General features: G+C 25.1%; 1 protein-coding gene and 1 long non-coding RNA gene across 2 annotated transcripts; both read right to left on the bottom strand.

Moving 5' to 3' along the window:
* Positions 1-722: 722 nt before the first annotated feature.
* Positions 723-1889, bottom strand: LOC141392629 (uncharacterized). The gene is made up of 3 exons (XR_012409803.1): positions 1788-1889; positions 892-1560; positions 723-810 (listed from the first exon to the last, which is right to left on the bottom strand). It is a non-coding gene; the product is annotated as an uncharacterized lncRNA (long non-coding RNA).
* A 4056-nt stretch (positions 1890-5945) lies between these two features.
* On the bottom strand, positions 5946-6790 carry LOC141392628 (uncharacterized). Its single transcript, XM_073965559.1, has 2 exons — positions 6209-6790; positions 5946-6137 (listed from the first exon to the last, which is right to left on the bottom strand). Exons 1-2 carry the CDS (start codon positions 6728-6730, stop codon positions 6075-6077), a joined length of 585 nt encoding a protein of 194 aa, XP_073821660.1. The 5' UTR covers positions 6731-6790; the 3' UTR covers positions 5946-6074.
* Positions 6791-13903: the final 7113 nt, after the last annotated feature.

Here is a 13903-nt window from a genome sequence, read left to right as displayed (position 1 = left end):
CAAAAATAATGAATTTTATATACTTCCAAATTTCCTTAAAGTTCCACTAAAGTGCTCATATTTCGCAGTGCGCGTTCCTGAAAAATATTTTTAAAAAATCCACGTTCTTGAAAAAATATTTTTAAAAAATCCACGTTCTTGAAAAAATATTTTTAAAAAATCCACGTTCTTGAAAAAATATTTTTAAAAAATCCACGTTCTTGAAAAAATATTTTTAAAAAATCCACGTTCTTGAAAAAATATTTTTAAAAAATCCACGTTATTGAAAAAATAATTTTAAGAAATCCACGTTCACGTCCTTGAAAAAAAAATATTTTAAAAAAAATCAGCTTTTTGGAAAAATATTTTTAACAAACCACGTTCTTGAAGCAATATTTTTAAAAAATCCAGGCAATTGAAAAAACTCCACGTCTTTAAAAAAATCCACATCTTTGAAAAAATATTTTAAAAAAATACAGGCAATTGAAAAAACTCCACGTCCTTAAAAAATCCACATCTTTGAAAAAATATTTTTAAAAAATCCACGTCCTTGAAAAAATATTTAAAAAAAATCAACGTCCTTGAAAAATATTTTTAAAAAATCCAGGTCCTTGAATATTTTTTTAAAACATACAAGTCCATGATTTTTAAAAAAATCCACGTCCTTGAAAAAATATTTTTAAAAAATCCACGTCCTAATTGTTGTTATTTTTTTCGACCTTTTTGATTCCAATAAAACAGATGTATTTGTTGTTGAGCTTTAGGTCATATTTGGTTTCATTTATTTGCTTCCAATATTTCGCAATTGAATAAATTGCATCTTCAGGGGATCTACAAAACATACTTAATATTAATATCACATCTTTTTTACAATCTAGAGATACAAACACTGTACACAAAGAAATCGCTTACATGTAAAAATTAAATTAGCGTCAAAATTACTTAAAAACTATGACAGACTTCACCGTCATCGTCGACTGTAAATATTGCACTGGATTACTTTACATATTGCACGATCTCTTTTGTGTTAGGTGTCGGTAGCAGTAGGCCGCATTGTCAGTATCGCTCTTGTAGTTGAAAAAATATTTTTAAAAAATTCACGTCCTTGAAAAAAATATTTAAAAAAATCAACGTCCTTGAAAAATATTTTTAAAAAAATCCACGTCCTTGAAACAGTATTTTTAAAAAAATCCACGTCCTAGAAAAACTATTTTTTAAAAAATCCATGTGCTTGAAAAATGTTTTAAAAAAATCCAAAAAAAAAAGTAATTAAATACCCGCATCCTTAAAATATAGTTTTAAAAAATACACACCATGAAAAAATATTTTTAAAAAATCCACGTCCTTGAAAAAATATTTCTATATAATCCACGTCCTTGAAAAAATGTTTGTAAGAAATCCACGTCCTTGAAAAAATATATGTAAAAAATCCATGTCCTTGAAAAAAAGTTTTTTTAAAAAATCCAGGTTCTTGAAAAACTATTTTTTAAAAAACCACATCCTTGAAAAAGTGTTTTATTTAGGTTTTACATAAATATGATATTATTATATCTAATCTATGGGCCAAACTGGAAACTCGTTCTGAAAAGAAATGTAGAACATAAATGTTTAAATTTAGCATCTTTCATTACGGGTCATATGCCACATTTTTTTCAAAATATTTCAGCATCTTGTGTCTGAATGTTAATACCTCTTTGATTTCAATAAACTAAAATTTTTTCTACAATAACAAGAGTTAGCCCATAATTTAGTCCAAGTGGATTCTTAATTGTCTTACAAAAGGCGGTTATACATATCTATGTACTTACACTACGCGGTTTAGCTGAGGCAGCGCCAAAAATTATGGCAAATAAAAATGTGCCGAATAACGTTGTATAGTTCGTCATTGCAACTTTTGGTTTCAGAACAAATTAAACAATAAATTTTATTTATTTAAATTTTTATTCTCATCAATCATCTGCGTGATTTGGAATAAAGAATACATTAATCCCATAAAAATCGCTCTACATATGAATATTATATATTCATAAAATATTCACAATTATACATTCCTTTGGAACGTGAAAAGCTTATGCACAGTGGTAGTGGTGTAGGATATTACATAATGAGCCCTGTCCTGGCTATTTTAGAATATATTGACAGACGCATGTTTCAAATTAATGAAAAAAATTGTACGTTTATTGGTCTGATAATGGGTGAAAAAATATTGTTTAAAAAATCAACGTTTATTGGTCTGATGATGGATAAAAAATAGTTCCACGTTTATTGGTCTGATGATGGCTGAAAAATATTTTTTAAAAAATCCACGTTTATTGGTCTGATAATGGGTGAAAAAATATTCTTTAAAAAATCCACGTTTATTGGTCCAATGATGGATGAAAAAATATTGTTTAAAAATCCACGTTTATTGGTCTGATGATGGTTGAAAAAGTAATCTTTAAAAAATCCACGTTTATTGGTTTGATGATGGTTGAAAAATTATTCTTAAAAAATCCACGTTTATTGGTCTGATGATGGGTGAAAAAATATTCTTTAAAAAATCCACGTTTATTGGTCTGATGATGGGTGAAAAAATATTCTTTAAAAAATCCACGTTTATTGGTCTGATGATGGGTGAAAAAATATTCTTTAAAAAATCCACGTTTATTGGTCTGATGATGGGTGAAAACATATTCTTTCTTTAAAAAATCCACGTTTATTGGTCTGATGATGGGTGAAAAAATATTCTTTAAAAAATCCACGTTTATTGGTCTGATGATGGGTGAAAAAATATTCTTTAAAAAATCCACGTTTATTGGTCTGATGATGGGTGAAAAAATATTCTTTAAAAAATCCACGTTTATTGGTCTGATGATGGGTGAAAAAATATTCTTTAAAAAATCCACGTTTATTGGTCTGATGATGGGTGAAAACATATTCTTTCTTTAAAAAATCCACGTTTATTGGTCTGATGATGGTTGAAAAAGTAATCTTTAAAAAATCCACGTTTATTGGTCTGATGATGGTTGAAAAAGTAATCTTTAAAAAATCCACGTTTATTGGTCTGATGATGGTTGAAAAAGTAATCTTTAAAAAATCCACGTTTATTGGTCTGATGATGGGTGAAAAAATATTCTTTAAAAATCCACGTTTATTGGTCTGATGATGCGTGAAAAAATATTTTTTAAAAAATCCACGTTTATTGGTCTGATGATGGGTGAAAAAATATTCTTTAAAAAATCCACGTTTATTGGTCTGATGATGGGTGAAAAAATATTCTTTAAAAAATCCACGTTTATTGGTCTGATGATGGGTCAAAATATATTGTTTAAAAAATCCACGTTTATTAGTCTGATGATGGGTGAAAAAATATTGTTTAAAAATCCACGTTTATTGGTCTGATGATGGGTGAAAGAATATTCTTTAAAAAATCCACGTTTATTGGTCTGATGATGGGTGAAAGAATATTCTTTAAAAAATCGACGATTATTGGTCTGATAATGGATGGAAAAATTTCTTTAAACAATTCACGTTTATTGGTCTGATGATGGGTCAAAATATATTGTTTAAAAAATCCACGTTTAGTAGTCTGATGATGGGTGAAAAAATATTGTTTAAAAATCCACGTTTATTAGTCTGATAATGGATGAAAAATATTCTTTAAAAAATCCACGTTTATTATTGTTGTGATGGATAAAAAATATTTTTTAAAAAGTCCACGTTTATTATTGTGATGATGGATGAAAAAATATTCTTTAAAAAATCCACGTTTATTGGCCTATTGAGTGGTGAAAATATTGTTTAAAAAAACAAAAATTCGATTATTTTTTAAATTAATTTTTATTTTTATATATCTTAATCACTTATGAATATCAGGACCAATTTAACCTCTTCTCCTTTTTCTACCGCCGCCATGACCACCACCCATTGGCTCAAAACCAAGATTAAATCCACTCAGGGCAGGGAAAAGTTGAGGCTCTGCCATGACATTTTCAGTTAAAAATCCCAATACCACTAAAATGGCAATTACGACCATATAAAGAAATTTCATATTTCTTCGAAACAAACTGCAAGTTATTCCAACGATTTTAGGTCACTTATATAGTTTGCATTTGAAAAAAAAAAATGTTACATTACATTTGGAAAATTTTAAAATGTTATGCATAGCGACGTTCAACATTTTGGAATAAATTTGCAATGCATTGAATTTTATTACCCAATCATTATTGTGGTACATAATAAATGTGGCTGTGTAGATGTAATTAAAGGTATTTTGAAATATTAAGTAAAAAAATTTTCAAACATAAAGGTGGAGATTTCTGTTTTAAGTATTCGAATTTCACTCCATGCTGCCTTAAACGTGGTTTCTAAGAATATTTTTTTTTTTTAATTTTTTCATGTGTCATATTGCCTTTAGGAGTGGATTTCTAACAATATTTTTTTTTTTTTCAAGGGCCAAAAGACCCTTCGGCTTGGATTTTTAATAATATTTTTCAAAGGCCATAAGGGGTTTTGGCGTGAACTTTTGACAATTTTATTTTAGGGCCATAAGGCCATAGCAATATTTTTATTTTTAGGGTCAGTCCTTTAGGCGTGGAATTTTAACAATATTTTCTTCGAAGGTTTTATGGCCTTCAGAATTCAATTTTTAACAATATTTCTTCAAGGGTTTTATGGCCTTTAGGCGTGGATTTTTCACAATATTTTTTTTTTCAAGGGGTTTATGCCCCTAGGACTGGATTTTAAACAATTTTTTTCAAAGACCATATGGCCTTTGGCAGTGGATTTTTTACAATATTTTTTCCAAAAGCCGTAAGTCCTCTAGGTGTGGATTTCTAAACAATAGTTTTTCAAGGGCCAAATGGGCTTTTAGCGTGGATTTTTAACAATGTTTTTTAAGGGCCATAAGTCCTTTAGGCGTTGATTTTTAACAACATTTTGTCAACAACCATGTGGGCCACATGGGCCTTTATTGGTCTGATGATGGGTGAAAAAATTTTGTTTAAAAAATCCACGTTTATTGGTCTGATGATGGGTGAACAAATATTCTTTAAAAAATCCACGTTTGTTGGTCTGATAATGGGTGAAGAAATATTCTTTAAAAATCCACGTTTATTGTTGTGATGATGGATGAAATATATTTTTTAAAAAATCCACAATTATTGGTCTGATGATGGGTGAAAAATGTTGTTTAAAAGTCCACGTTTATTGGTCTGATGATGGATGAAAAAATATTCTTTAAAAAATCCACGTTTATTGATCTGATGATGGGTGAAAAAATATTCTTTGAAAAATCACGTTTTTGTTTGGTCTGATAATGGGTGAAAAATATTCTCTAAAAAATCCACGTTTATTGGTCTGATGATGGGTGAAAAAATATTCTTTAAAAATCCACGTTTATTGTTGTGATGATGGATAAAAAATATTCTTTAAAAAATCCACGTTTGTTTTGGTCTGATTGATAATGGATGAAAAATATTGTTTAAATATCCACGTTTATTGTTGTGATGATGGATGGAAAATTATTGTTTAAAAAATCCACGTTTATTGTTGTGATGATGGATAAAAAAAATATTCTTTAAAAAATCCACGTTTTTTTTTTTTGATCTGATAATGGGTAAACAAATATTTTTTAAAAAATCCACGTTCTGTTTTTTTTTTTTTGATCTGATAATGGGTGAAACAATATTTTTTTTTTGCCGTTTGCCCTTATAATATAGGACGAAAAAAAAATAATATCAAATTATAAATTTTTAAACAATGGCGTATACATCACGACAATACTCATACGCAACGAAGTTCCAGAGGTCAATTTGCGAGAAAATTTAAACCGACACTCCCAAAGCGAAAAAAAACTATTTCCATTCAAAGTTAGCAGAACTTCTCTTAACTTTAGATTTCGAGAGCCGTATGGAATATAGTACGACAAAACTTGTAAATAAATTTTACATAACTGAGATTACATGGAAATAAACCGGAGGCTCGAATTATTTTTTGTTATAATTTTATTTGAAATTCTATAAACTTTTTTTAATTTCTTTGAATTTTTTACACGGAAATAACTTGTTTGGATTCTCACTATATAAATGACTTAATCACAAAAATTTTAAATCATATCAACCAAGTTGTTCAATCAGAGCCACACCCGTTCCTGCAAAAGCTTCACCGGCAACATAAGCCTTAAGGAAGAAAAAAGAAGAAATATTATACGAATCTTAAAATTCGTATCAAATTTTGTAATTTTACTTACACCTGCTCTTATTAATTCTGTTCCAGTACTTCCACCTCTACCACTTCCTCGCCTCGCTGCACCAGCAGCTGCAGCTCTCCCCCTACTTATACGGCCAGTTGTTTGAGTCTCCCGTCGATACGAGTTCCTGCCGTAGCCACCGGCAGTTGCAGCACTTCCACTACTTTTACGGCCAGTTGCTTGAGTTTCCTGCCGATTGGAGTTCCTGCCGTAGTCACCAGCAGCTGCAGCACTACCTCCACTTTTACGGCCAGTTGTTTGAGTTTCCTTCCGATTGAAGTTCCTGCCGTAGCCACCAGCAGCTGCAGCACTAACTCCACTTTTACGGCCAGTTGTTTGAGTTTCCTGCCGATTGGAGTTCCTGCCGTAGCCACTGGAAGCTGCAGCACTACTACCACTTTTACCAGATTTAGGACTTGACTTTTTGCCACCACCTCCTTGATAACGACTTTTAGCCTCCAATTGGACCGTGAATACGACCAATATAACAAAGGCCACCACAAAGTAATACTTGAAATTCATAATGTTTTCCAAAGATGGAGAGATTATGATCTGTTCAGATTTCCAACGCAAGTGTTTCCTTTATATAGGCTCTAGTCGGTGGTCATTGCTAATCGATGGAATTTATTTTTTACAACATATGTATGCAAGTGTTTGTGAAATTATCAAGAACTTGCTGACCACAAACATATTTAGAAAATTATAGTTAAATTCATTGTGAGGTCATTAGATTCTTGAAGACGATTAAAAAAATAATTGTTATATATTTATTAGTTGTGGATTAAAAAATTAGTTTTCATTACTCGTGGATTTTTAAAATATTTTTTTTAATCAAAAAAAAATTTTATTAATCGCGGATTTTTAAAAAAAATATTTTTATTAATAGTGAATTTTTAAAAAAATATTTTTAATAATCGTGAACTTTTAAAAAAAAAATATTTTTATTAATCGCGGATTTTTAAAAAAGTTATTTTTATTAATCATGGATTTTCAAAAAAATTATTTTTATAATCATGGATTTTAAAAAAAAAAATTATTTTTATTAATCGTGGATTTTTAAAAAATTATTTTTATAATCGTGGATTAAAAAAAAATTTAATTAATCGCGGATTTTTAAAAAAATTATTTTTATAATCGTGGATTCTTAAAAAACAAATTTTTATTAATCGTGGATTTTTAAAAAAACAAATTTTTATTAATCGTGGATTTTTAAAAAAAATATTTTTATTAATCGTGGATTTAAAAAAAATATTTTTATTAATCGTGGATTTTTAAAAAAATTATTTTTATTAATCGTGGACTTTTAAAAAAATTATTTTTATTAATCGTGGACTTTTAAAAAATTATTTTTATAAACGTGGATTTTTAAAATAAAATATTTTTATAAACGTGGATTTTTAAAAAAAATATTTTCATTAATCGTGGATTTTTAAAAAAAATATTTTCATTAATCGTGGATTTTTAAACAAATTATTTTTATAATCGTGGATTTAAAAAAAAAATATTTTTATTAATCGTGGATTTTTAAAAAAATTATTAAGAATCCACGATTATAAAGGATTCTTAAAAAGCATATTTTTATTAATCGTGGTTTAAAAAAAATATATTTTTATTAATCGTGGATTTAAAAAAAAATATTTTTATTAATCGTGGATTTAAAAAAAATATTTTTATTAATCGTGGATTTAAAAAAAAATATTTTTATTAATCGTGGATTTTTAAAAAAAAAAATTTTATTAATCGTGGATTTTTAAAAAAAATTATTTTTATAAACGTGGATTCTTAAAAAAAAATTTTATTAATCGTGGATTTTTAAAAAAATATTTTTATTAATCGGGGATTTTTAAAAAAAAAATTTATTTATCGTGGATTTTTAAAAAAATATTTTTATTAATCGTGGATTTTTAAAAAATAATTTTTATTAATAGTGGATTTTTAAAAAAATTATTTTTATTAATAGTGGATTTAAAAAAAAAAAAATATTTTTATTAATCGTGGATTTTTAAAAAAATTATTAAGAATCCACGATTATAAAGGATTCTTAAAAAACATATTTTTATTAATCGTGGATTTTTAAAAAAATTATTAAGAATCCACGATTATAAAGGATTCTTAAAAAACATATTTTTATTAATCGTGGATTTAAAAAAAAATATATATTTTTATTAATCGTGGATTTAAAAAAAAAAAATATTTTTATTAATCGTGGATTTAAAAAAAAAATATTTTTATTAATCGTGGATTTAAAAAAAATATTTTTATTAATCGTGGATTTTTAAAAAAAATATTTTTATTAATCGTGGATTTAAAAAAAAAAAATATTTTTATTAATCGTGGATTTAAAAAAAAAAAATATTTTTATTAATCGTGGATTTAAAAAAAATATTTTTATTAATCGTGGATTTTTAAAAAAAAATATTTTTATTAATCGTGGATTTTTAAAAAAATTATTTTTATAAACGTGGATTCTTAAAAAAAATATTTTTATTAATCGTGGATTTTTAAAAAAACATTTTTATTAATCGTGGATTTAAAAAAAAAATTATTTATCGTGGATTTTTAAAAAAATATTTTTATTAATCGTGGATTAAAAAAAAAAATTATTTATCGTGGATTTTTAAAAAAATATTTTTATTAATCGTGGATTTTTAAAAAATAATTTTTATTAATAGTGGATTTTTAAAAAAATTATTTTTATTAATAGTGGATTTTTAAAAAAATTATTTTTATTAATAGTGGATTTTTAATAATCGTGGATTTTTAAAAAAATTATTTTTATTAATCGTGGATTTTTAAAAAATTATTTTTATTAATCGTGGATTTTTAAAAAAATTATTTTTATTAATCGTGGATTTTTAAAAAATTATTTTTATTAATCGTGGATTTTTAAAAAAATTATTTTTATTAATCGTGGATTTTTAAAAAATTATTTTTATTAATCGTGGATTTTTAAAAAAATTATTTTTAATAATCGCGGATTTTTAAAAAAAATATTTTTATTAATCGTCGATTTTTAAAAAAATATTTTTATTAATCGTGGACTTTTAAAAAAAATATTTTTATTAATCGTGGATTTTGAAAAAAAATATTTTTATAATCGTGGATTTTTAAAAAAAAAATATTTTTATTAATCGGGGTTTTTTAAAAAAAATATTTTTATAATCGTGGATTCTTAAAAAACATATTTTTATTAATCGTGGATTTAAAAAAATATATATATTTTTATTATTCGTGGATTTAAAAAAAAAAATATATTTTTATTAATCGTGGATTTAAAAAAAAAATATTTTTATTAATCGTGGATTTAAAAAAAATATTTTTATTAATCGTGGATTTTTAAAAAAAAATATTTTTATTAATCGTGGATTTTTAAAAAAATTATTTTTATAAACGTGGATTCTTAAAAAAAATATTTTTATTAATCGTGGATTTTTAAAAAAATATTTTTATTAATCGTGGATTTAAAAAAAAAAATTATTTATCGTGGATTTTTAAAAAAATATTTTTATTAATCGTGGATTTTTAAAAAATAATTTTTATTAATAGTGGATTTTTAAAAAAATTATTTTTATTAATAGTGGATTTTTAAAAAAAAATATTTTTATTAATAGTGGATTTTTAATAATCGTGGATTTTTAAAAAAATTATTTTTATTAATCGTGGATTTTTAAAAAATTATTTTTATTAATCGTGGATTTTTAAAAAATTATTTTTATTAATCGTGGATTTTTAAAAAAATTATTTTTATTAATCGTGGATTTTTAAAAAAATTATTTTTATTAATCGTGGATTTTTAAAAAATTATTTTTATTAATCGTGGATTTTTAAAAAAATTATTTTTTATAATCGCGGATTTTTAAAAAAAAATATTTTTATTAATCGTGGATTTTTAAAAAAATATTTTTATTAATCGTGGACTTTAAAAAAAAATATTTTTATTAATCGTGGATTTTTTAAAAAAATATTTTTATAATCGTGGATTTTTAAAAAAAAAATATTTTTATTAATCGGGGTTTTTTAAAAAAAATATTTTTATAATCGTGGATTCTTAAAAAACATATTTTTATTAATCGTGGATTTTAAAAAAATATATTTTTATTAATCGTGGATTTAAAAAAAAATAATTTTATTAATCGTGGATTTTTAAAAAAATTATTTTTATAAACGTGGATTTTTAAAAAAAATTATTTTATAAACGTGGATTCTTAAAAAAAACATTTTTATTAATCGTAGATTTTTAAAAAAATTATTTTTATTAATCGTGGATTTTTAAAAAAATATTTTTATTAATCGTGGATTTTTAAAAAATAATTTTTATTAATAGTGGATTTTTAAAAATTTTTTTTTTATTAATAGTGGATTTTTAAAAAAATTATTTTTATTAATAGTGGATTTTTAAAAAATTATTTTTAATAATCGTGGATTTTTTAAAAAATTATTTTTATTAATCGTGGATTTTTAAAAAATTATTTTTATTAATCGTGGATTTTTAAAAAAATTATTTTTATTAATCGTGGATTTTTAAAAAAAATATTTTTATTAATCGTGGATTTTTAAAAAAAATATTTTTATTTATCGTGGAGTTTTAAAAAATTATTTTTATTAATCGTGTATTTTTAAAAAAATATTTTTTATTAATCGTGGATTTTTAAAAAATATTTTTTATTAATCGTGGATTTTTAAAAAATATTTTTTATTAATCGTGGATTTTTAAAAAATATTTTTATTAATCTTTTTTTAAAATAATGTCTTTATTAAGCCATGACTTAAAAAAATAGTTTCTATTAAGCGTTAATTTTTTCCTTAATTAAAAAAAATATTTTTTATTAATCGTTAATTTAAAAAAATATTTTTATTTTAAAATTATAAAGCGTTATTTTAAAACAATATTTTCTATTAACCGTATTTTCAAAAAATATTTTCACTAAGCTTGGATTTAAAAAAAAAAATATTTTTTATTAACCGTATTTAAAAAAAAACAATATTTTTAATAAGCGTGGATTTAAAAAAAAATATTTTTTATTAAGCGTTATTTTTAACAAACAAAAATATTTTATATCAGGCGTTATTAAAAAAACATTAAGCTTTATTTAAAAAAAAATATTTTTTAATCGTTACAAAGTATTTTTTATCATAGTGAATTTTTAAAAAATATTGGATTTTTAAACAAATATCTAGTAATGGTGAGAATTTTAAAAAGTATATTTATTTATCTTGGATTTTTAAAAACAATATTTTTTATTAATCGCAGATTTTTTAAAAATATATTTCATTAATCGTGGATTTTTTAAAAATACTTTTATAAATCGTAGATTTTTATACAAATATTTTTTTATTAATCGTGTATTTTTTAAAAATATTTTTATTAATCGTGGATTTTTATAAAAATATTTTATAAATCGTAGATTTTTATACAAATATTTTTTTATTAATCGTGGATTTTTTAAAAATATTTTTATTAATCGTGGATTTTTATAAAAATATTTTTTACTAATCGTGGATTTTGAAAAAAATTTTTACTAATCGTCGATTTTTAAAAAATAATTTTTTTCTAATCGTGGATTTTTAAAAAATATTCTTTTCTAATCGTGGATTTAAAAAAAATATTTTTTACTAATCGTGGATTATGAAAAAATAAATATTTTTACTAATCGTGGATTTTTAAAATCGTGAATTTTTAAAAAATATTTTTACTAATCTTGGATTTTTAAAAAATATTTTTTACCAATCGTGAATCTTTAAAAAATATTTTTTACTAATCATGAATTTTTGAAAAAATATTTTTTACTAATCGGGGATTTTTAAAAAAAATATTTTTTACTAATCGTGGATTTTTAAAAAATATTTTTTACTAATCGTGGATTTTTAAAAATATTTTTTACTAATCGTGGATTTTTAAAAAATATTTTTACTTATGGATTTTTAAAAATGTTTTTGAATAGTCGTGGATTTCTACACAATAATTCGATCGGTCCGTCATTATGAGTAAGGTTCGAATTTATGACAGAGAACAAGCGTGCACTTTTTTTACTTTTTTTAATTTCTAAATTAATTTTTGATTTCTTCGATGGCGTATACATTATGACAATACTTATACGCAATAAGGTAACATATTTTAATTCAATACGAACCTTACCATCATAATACAATTAGAATGGACTAAATACTGTGAGTGTCGTTCTTTTATAACATTTCACGCTAAAATATTAGAAAAGGCCGAAAATTATTTATCACCGATCCCTAAAACTATGCTTTAAAAGATACCACGAGAAACAAACAATTGTGAATTAAAATTCAAATAATCCACAAGCCTAAAGAAATACAATAATTTTCCTCACAAATAATATGCAATAAATTGCATCTAAACTAACAGCCTGTTTATGTATGTCGGTAAGAAAATGAATACGTAAGAAACACAACCTAACTCGAGTGTGTTTTTCAAATTTGTTTTTGGTTTTGAAGCAAAAGCAAAGAAAATAATATTTCCAAAACTAAAGTTTGGGTGTGTTCGTTTCGAAATACATAAACGGCTGTAAAACATTGTTCGAAAAAAAACTTTTCGAAGTTTTTTCTAAAAACATATTTCCAATAGCAGAAAAGGATGGCATGGAAGATGAGCTCCATGGGTCGACTACATCACCAAGCACAGAATATTTCTTTGTGCAGGAGTTGATGGGCAATTATGCCCTATTGCAAGCATACTTCACCTATGGAAAACCTTAGATTAAGGAAACAGAGGGCTGAAGAGACAACATGAAGTTTCTCTTCCGTCACTTCACTGAGAGGTGTGAGATCCTTTTTGTAAATTTGAAGCAGATGCCAAACATCAACAATGCACGCTGGAACTCTTGTGGTATTCTAGCTCTTTTTGTCCAAGCCATATTGAGGCCACTACCTTCAAAATACCGAAAATCGGAAGGTACCATTCTAGGAAGGCGATATAAAGACGAGTTGTATGCCCCAACGAAGACTAAATACCAAATTTCAGACATTTCGGTGGGATATTGAGGTCGCTACCTTCAAAGTACGGGAAATCGGGAGTTACCATTCTATGAGGGCTATACGAGAATGTTGACCTATACCGACCAATTTGAGTTGGAAACGTTTATATCGCTAGCGAAGACTAAATACCAAATTTCAGCCATTTCGGTGGAACAATGAGGACACAACCTTCAAAATACCGAAAATCGGGCGGTACCGTTCTATGGGGGCTATATGAAGACGTGGACATATGCCGACAAATTTCCGGTTAAAAACTCTTTACCCCCTACCAAGACTAAATACCAAATTTCAGCCATTTTTTGGGATATTGAGGTCACAACCTTCAAAATACCTTACATCTGATCTATAGCGACAAATTTTTTAGGGAAAAGTTTTCTACTACCAACAAAGCCTAAATGCCAAATTTCAGCCATTTCGACCATGGGAAGGTATCTTTCTATAGTGCCTATAACAATACGTAGACCTATGCTGACAAATTTCTGGGGGAAAGTTTTGTAGCCCCCAAAGAAGACTAAATACCACAATCCAACGGCGGCCCCTTCTATGCACGGGATTTACTCGGAGGAATCTGCGACCAGGGGCCGTCACCTCAACAGTTATGTGTTTGTGTATTTCTTACCATAGGAGCCGTCATTTATGCCGGAATGCCTGCTCCGACCTCTTTTGGTCCCTGCCGGGATAAGGATATACCCC

The sequence above is a fragment of the Musca autumnalis genome, unplaced genomic scaffold, assembly GCF_047663935.1.
Source record: "Musca autumnalis isolate F117 unplaced genomic scaffold, ASM4766393v1 scaffold_2, whole genome shotgun sequence".
Taxonomy (NCBI): domain Eukaryota; kingdom Metazoa; phylum Arthropoda; class Insecta; order Diptera; family Muscidae; genus Musca; species Musca autumnalis.
This window is presented reverse-complemented; position numbering and strand designations above follow the sequence as displayed.

Bases quoted from the DNA above. Each gene is read 5' to 3' on its own strand.
- LOC141392628 (XM_073965559.1), bottom strand. From the start codon at position 6,730: ATGAATTTCAAGTATTACTTTGTGGTGGCCTTTGTTATATTGGTCGTA. The intron at 6,138-6,208 runs GTAAGTAAAATT...TTCTTCCTTAAG, and splicing joins CAGAATTAATAAGAGCAGGT to GCTTATGTTGCCGGTGAAGC.